Consider the following 7,809-nt stretch of genomic DNA (forward strand, 5'->3'; position numbering starts at 1 on the left):
CTTTAAACTAGAAATGCGCAGATGAACAAACTGTTCAAAACCATTTTTTTTAGCTTCCCATATTTTCTCCCATCTGGGAACGACCATCCATAACCTATTGCTCGGCAACACTCTTCACAACTTCCACTACCGAGTTAAAAACAAATAAATAAAATAAAATAAAAATAATTATAATTTATAAGGCGAAACCCTGCTGCTCTTTTCTCCTGGGTCTGTTAATCCTACTACGGTTTCAGTTCTAGAAGCACCACAAGGGGGTGCTATGGAGCATTAACATGATCTGAAGAGCCATGTCTAATTAGGTCTAAATTACGTGGACACCGCGTACAGTTTGGAACTACAGGGTAACACCAAGTGGAAATCAGCACAAATAAGAGCAGAGTAATCTACATCAACATATTTTTGATATACATTAGATGTCAGGGATGGGGTCAGTTCTATTTCAAAAAACATTAATTGAAAGCTATCTAAATAAAAAAATATTTTGTAAATGTGTGGTGGAAATACTTGGTGTATTGGGTGCAAAAATTCCCCATTGCTTTTCCTAATGTCATACCACTGGCCGCAAAAATTTGGATTTAAATATTGTGATCAATTTATAAAGGCGCGAAAAGAACTTGGAATCCTATATCCTGTATAGAATTTGGATCCTATATTAGAAACCCAATCTTTCCACTTGCAAAGTTACAAGCTGCTTGTGTTGTTCTTGCAGGGCTTATTCCATAATTCTGTGAACCAGGGTTATAATTTGGTCGTAAAGACCCTCAATAGGATTTCAGTCAGGTAAATAAGTGGATTAGCTGATTAGGGCTCGACCCCTGCAGCCTAGACATTACAGCATCCAGCCAAAGCTGTCATTCCTCTGTGACTGGGAGAGTACGGCTGTGGGGTACTTTCTGCTAGGTGAGTTTATATTGGGAGGAAATTCATACATTACCACTGTAATAGCTCTACCCAACGGAAGGCCATGATTACCATGGGGTACCAGTTGTTAACGGTGAGTGTCTCCTCACTAAACAGTGCAGACTCTTTCCTGTAGTGCTTTGTGTTCCCGTTCACCGTTTAATTACCAATGTCAAAAAGGGCATGACGTCAGTGAGGTTTAAAATATACATTATTAATAAGGCAGCACATCGACATTCTCAATGAAAATGCATAAGGGTCCGAAATAATTATTTCCCCACAATCATTCTCTGACACAATAAGACGAGCTCAGAAGTCAATAAAAACACTGTAGCAATTGCAGCACTGTAGCGCTTACCCTTTTGCCTCATGTACACACAGAACTTTAAATGACCACGGAGCAAAACAACCAATCAACAAAGCAAAAGTATACAATGAGCTCCCTGGTCGAGGAGCAGTGTGAGAATATGACTAAAAAAATAAAAGAGCTGTGAGTTTTTTTTTTCTCCTTCATACTCATTATATTTGAAACTAAGCCAAAAATGTCTGTGTTAATTCATGATAGTGCTAATACCTTAACGATACGTTGGTCTCACATTCCGGTCCATCGTTGATTTACTGATTTATGTGACAGGTTTAGTTGTTTGCATCAAAAACATGACATCAAAAGAGAATGTGGTCAGTGATCATTATCTAATGACAGGTCAAGCAATCATTCCACTTATTAGATGTCAAGTTGCAAGCTAATCTGCTTATACTTAAGAGACATTTACTGAATGTTTTGAAGGGTTACTTTTTCATTTTGGACTCATAAAAATGCAGATAGATTTGAACTGACACTGGGCTTTTTTACTGTGTATAAAATGTACTGTAAGGAAAATCAGCTATTTGTACTCTGTAAAGTCATTCTGTCATCCCGTCACATTCAGTAGATCTACAGGCAGCCCATACACTATTCTTTGAAAACTTATTGAACACTAAAGGATCAGCGACCAGCCTTTTACGACTCAAAGCTAATTAGAGTGATCCACCATGGCTCTCTTGTTTGAAAGAACGGTGTTCATACATATTATTAACATAATGACTACTTTCTCTCTTGTGAGATTGAAACTGCCTGCACAGTCTTTCGTGATCATAAGATCAAACAACAGGGCCGTTTGCGTGACATTGCATCTTTTTGCGGAGCAAATTAGGAACAGATTTCACAAAAAGAGGTGCTTCTGGGCCTGCCGAAGTTTTGCAATGGTGGAAAAGAACATCAGTTTTGCTTCATCCAGATGGCATGTGCCAAGACTGTCACATTCTGATATTTTTTGCCTCGTTGGGGGAAAAGAGGACTTTGCGCTTGTCCATCCCCGTCACTCCGCAATAGTCGCGGTGCGTTAAATTCCATTGTCTTTTTAAAAGATTTCTTTAAAAAAAATAAAACAATCCTCATCCCTGAATGTCATTTTTCTCAAATCACCTGCATGCGTCTTCACTCCATAGTAGCCCTTAAATGCCATTCTGCCGGCCTTCAAGGATAATTTCCAGGACATTAGTCAGATCCATCATTTTGGTAAGCATGTCCATGATTTCAGGGTGATCCTTGGCTCCAGAGATGAACTCCTCCAGTGTTAACTCACCTAATGGGGGGTGGGGCACAAGTTAAAAAAAAGACTCAGTGAGTAATATCTTTGTTTTGAGAGTAAATACTTAAATACGTATTCCTATTGGTTAGGTGCTAATGCTTCACGCACTTTCCACTCTCTCCTTCTTACCTTCTCCATTGACATCAATATTTTCATAAATGAGAGACACGATGTCCTGCGGAGGAATGTCGTAGATTCGTGTGATGTCTTGTATCGCCTGCAATCGAAGGTAAAAACAGTTTTTAGTTGTTTATTTTCTATTTCTTATTTCTTCAATAACCACCTGATTCATAATGTATTGGCCTCTTGGTGACTGCATTCAGTGGAAATGTGTGCCAGGGAGAAAACTGATATGCAAAATACGTTTGGCTTTTGGGCAGCCGGTTGTGGTCACCTGGAACTGATTATAGAGGGCTTATGGGAAACACATAAGTGCTAATAGGTCACTCTCTGTGTCAGTGAAGAGTACACTCAACCACTCATAAGCTCTTTTCCATGTATGGATTCATTCAGAGCTTTGCATGATCTTGAAGAGCTGTCCATCTGAACTGTGCCGAAAGACAAATTGAGCGTAACCAATAAGATAAGTGGATGAAAATCTTGGACTGGGGCAAATGATCCATCATGATTAATTCTGCCTTTACTATTATTAATTTAATGAATATTCATCCATGTTAATTTCATTATTAATAGTTCACTGCATGTATACAGTAGTAACTGAGCAGGACTAAAAATCTGTTGGAAATCATGAATGGATAGAACTTATAAGTCGTATATTGTTAAGCGCATTTGAGTCTTAGTTCTCACTGGGTCATCAGTTGATCAATAATAACTAATGGGGTGGTGCTTGTAGCAACTGACCACGCCTCTTTCTGCATTGAACATAACGGATAGTTAAACCCAAAATGGAATCCTCTCTCTAATTATGTGCTCCGATCTTTAGAAATGCTTATGCTCAAAACTGATCAAGCAGTTCGCTCAAAATTTCTGTTTCCCATGCTGGACACTGAGGTAGTATTAGAAGACCATATTTGCACTCTTATTTTGCTAAGTTGTCAGCATTTATTAGCTGTACTGAAGAAACACTGACTGTTACTCACCATTAACATCATAGCTGTGCACTTCAGTTTAGCGTATGCAATAGAACTACCCTGGAAATGTAATAAAGATAGAAACTGCATATAGAGAGCACTGTATTTACGTATGATCAAACATGCCCTTGTAAGTAAACGCAGCATGCTGGCTAAATACCTGCACTCTCTGCAGTAGGCCGTGAATCCGTTATCTAACTGTCATGTTTTTCACTGAAAATAATACTAAAGTAGGTGCATGGGGTCAGAGCAAAGGGCAACAGTGGATCTGTGTGTGGAATTAAGTCAGATGATCAGATTAAGTGGTCGGTCTAAATTCAGCTCTACTCCAGTTTGCTTTTAGACTTCAGGTCTAATCACAGAAACAGCTGGCTATTTTTAGAAAGCTAGTTCTGGCTCGTACTTTGGACTGGTGCATTTATTTATTCAGTAACTTATTTATTTATTGTACATACCGCAGTGGTGTCTAAACTAAGGCAGCTTTCATTCTGACATACAAAAATAATAAAATAATAACAGTAAAATAAACAAATAAATCTGTTTCATTTGTTAAAATAAATAAAATAAATCCACACCACAAACCTAAAAAAAAATTCACATGTAAAAGGAAAGTAGAAAACAACTGCCAAACCAAAGTGAGGTAACAACTGACTGACAAAAATGAACTATTTCCTTCTTTTCACTCTTGAAAATCTTGGGGGAAAAAATAAACAAATAAATAGAACTCAAGAGAAAATTTCTCTCAAAAATAAAGTTATGCAAAAGCTGTTTGTACTCAATGATATTGGCTTTTTTTATTTTTATTTTTTGGAAATGCTTATGCCCAATGTGTTCCTGTCCTGTGTTAAGTTTCCAATGAGTTCCACTTCTTTTTCTTTCTCTGGGGTGACCCTAATGAAGCATGTGATACAGGTCATCGACCTGGCAAACATGCTTTTTCTGCTTACTGCAAGGGTGGGGATGGAGGGCACAGCCATGCCAAATTACATTTACATTAACGTCCTGTATCCAGAACGATTTACAAAAGTGCTTTCCGATTCTGAGGCAACTTTGCATCCATGCTTTTATCAAGTAAAATCTGTCAAGACAAACAACTGCTATCCGTACAGTTTGCACAGTTTTTTCTTGTTATTTGTATCGTATTTTATGCAAATAGTTATTTGCATGATATCTGACATTTTTTAGCTATTTCCTTATAAGCTCACACATCAGAAATAATGACCATTTTTTGTGGCCATATCTACAACAAAGCCAGTTCACTCCAAGATTAGGCCACAGTAAAAATGTTTCAAAGAAACAATCAGCTAACTGAATCAGAGTTATTAGGTAATTGGCGGAAATTAAAACCAGCACACTCACACTCACATTCAAACACACACACACACACACACATACACCCAGTCGCCCAGGACAGATCTATCTACTTTTGGCCTAGTTTTACCTTAAATATGGTTTCCATTTCCTCTCGGTCAATTTTCCCATTTCCGTCTTGATCAAAGAGTTTGAAATACCACTTGAGTTTCTGATTAATTTCCCCTCGTAACATTAAGCTGAGTGCTGCGATATATTCCACAAAATCTATGTATCCATCCTGAAATAAAAGAGAAGGGGGAAAAATCAATCAGTGCTTAATAATCAATAATAAGAAACAAGCAAGAGTTGCACAAAAGCAACAGTAATCCGAATGGCAGACCCATTTCTGTTATAATGGCAATCTCAGCAATTCTCATATACACCACAGGTATATGGCCAAGTACGCTACTGTGCTTACATTTCTCTTTTTTGCATCAGCTATAGAACTATATGCATACTACATGTGTAGCAGATGCATATGCAAGTAGTACTGTTTTCATGTTGGACACCCCTTGGTCTGGGGCTGTTTTTTCATGGTTTGGGCTAGGCCCCTTAGTTCCAGCGTAGGCAAATCTTAATGTGACGACATACAATGACATTCTAGATGCTTCTGTACTTCCCCCAACAATTTTGGGAAGACCCTTTCCTGTTTCAGCATGACAATGCCCCCGGGCACACAGCGAGGTCCAAGGTTTTGGCAAGATCGCTGTGCAAGAACTTGACTGGCCTACCCTGACTCCGACCCCATCCAACACCTTTTAGATCAATTGGAAAGCCAACTGCGAGCCAGGCCTAATCGCTCAATCAGTGTACAAACCTCACTAATGCTTTTCTGGCTGAAAGGAAGAAAATTCCTGCAGCAATGCTTCAACAACTAGTATAAAGCCTTCCCAGAAGAGTGGAGGTTGTTATAGCAACAAAGGGTGGACCAACTCCATATTAATGTCCATACTTTTGGATGAGATGTTGGATGTAAGGTGTCCACATACTTCTGGCCATGTTGTGTATTTAGGTTATGTACATGACGACACCCTGAAAGACGAGCTCGAGATAAAACAGGTGTACGCTGCTTGTTAATGATTAAAAGTAATCTCTGCGGCCGGAGTTTTAAATTTTTACGAGACTGTACGCTGACTATGCTGATTTCGCCCAGCTGTTCTTACCCACTACACGTGCAAGAACTATGTCAATGGTTCTGTCAAATTGCGGCAACCATCATATCACAGAGAGTCCATGTACTAGAAGAGTGCCATAGCAGATATCAGACCATAGGGCCCATCCATGCACTAGTACCAGGTCTTAACAGATACCAGACTGTGGGGCCTACACATGCACTAGAACCGTGCCTTAACAGACACCCTGCTGCCCAATTCTCTCATTATCCAAATGCATGAATGATGTTAATAAGAACTGTAACGTTAAACAATACAAAAACAAAATGAAACGAAAGAGGGATGATTCAATCTGAAAATATGTAACATTTGAGAAAGACTTTTGGAAAAAATGATCATCAATGGATAAAACATTGAGATGTCCCCTTTTCCGTTGTCTTCGTGATGATGGTGCTGTCCAGTCCAATATGTGCAATGTAATTTTTTCCAAGTTTGTCATGCAAATGTTTCAATGTGTTAATGTTAACGGGGGTCCCCTGCCCTGGTAACGTGCCAGTGTGGACTCCACTTCTTAGTCTTACTTCCTAGAAGAGGGAGCGATTTCTTACCCCCAACCTCTACCGATCTCAACAAGCTGAAGGACAGGAGATGAGTATCAGAAGCAATGGGAAAGAGGCACTTCACTCTCTGCTTCTGAAGTGCATTATAAACAACAACATAGCTCATGCCCGTATAGTAAATTGTTCGGTGTTCTGAATCAATTCTGAGAGAGTACATTCAATCACTCTCGGATCCCTCAGATAACTTCCGTTGGATTCGAACTAGCACCAAGTACTTTGCTGTGCGCACCATGAAATAGCTGATCAGCTTTGTTTAGTTCGGATACAGCACTTTCCCATACAAATCTGCAGGTCTAGTTAGGCCTTTCTTCAGTTAATTGGCTAATTGCTGTGTATGGATAAGTTGAAAGAGAGAAAGAGCAATAAAGAGAGTGAGAGAGACAAAGAGTGATAAAGAAAGAAATACAGAGAGATACGGAGAGAGAAAAGGATAGACGGAGAGAGACAGAAAGACGGGGGGGGGGGAGAGAGAGAGAAGCCGTTTGCAGGCCTTTACCCCGTCCATGTCGAAGGTGTAAAACACCTGATCCACGTAGCTGTTGGCCTCCTGGGTCATACCGGTCAGGCTCAGCATGGCCTTCAGCTCGAACAGTGTGACCAGGCCCGAGGGGGACTCCTTCATGAACTTCTGGTACCAGTGGTGCATGTCCTCGGCCAGGATGTCGTCCAGGTTGGAGCCCTGTGCGCCCATGCTGTCCAGTGGGAATGCTCCGCTGCTGCTCGCTAGCGTATGTCAGGCGATCCTGACCTACCCAAGGATTCAGACAGCGGCCGGCAACAGGGGACAGGTCTCGCTCTGGACCGTGCGCGGACGGACGTACGACTGAGGGACCACCGTCGCCTTCTGAACCTCTTACCGCAGAAGGGAGAAGCCCCTTAATGAGATAAGTTGTTTTCTCCCCGGAGAATGCCCCTTGGCTGGCCTAGGATAACTCAGGCTGTGATCCTGTCATAAGGAGCTCCGCCCCCCAACCCCCCAACCCCCCCACCCCCACGGTCTCAACCCCAAACCACTTTGCACGCTTTGATGTAACAATTACTACTGGTAATTGAAATCCCAAATATGTGATTAGAATGTTCTTAACTGAACATTCTAATG

General features: G+C 40.6%; 1 protein-coding gene across 1 annotated transcript; it reads right to left on the bottom strand.

Annotated features, from left to right (window-relative positions):
- Window positions 1-1,688: 1,688 nt before the first annotated feature.
- LOC135236120 (guanylyl cyclase-activating protein 1-like) lies at window positions 1,689-7,573 on the bottom strand. The gene is made up of 4 exons (XM_064302317.1): window positions 7,207-7,573; window positions 5,067-5,216; window positions 2,664-2,751; window positions 1,689-2,528 (listed from the first exon to the last, which is right to left on the bottom strand). The coding sequence occupies exons 1-4, from the start codon at window positions 7,399-7,401 to the stop codon at window positions 2,398-2,400; spliced, it is 564 nt and encodes a 187-aa protein (XP_064158387.1). The 5' UTR covers window positions 7,402-7,573; the 3' UTR covers window positions 1,689-2,397.
- Window positions 7,574-7,809: the final 236 nt, after the last annotated feature.

Source organism: Anguilla rostrata, chromosome 12, assembly GCF_018555375.3.
Source record: "Anguilla rostrata isolate EN2019 chromosome 12, ASM1855537v3, whole genome shotgun sequence".
Classification (NCBI taxonomy): Eukaryota; Metazoa; Chordata; class Actinopteri; order Anguilliformes; family Anguillidae; genus Anguilla; species Anguilla rostrata.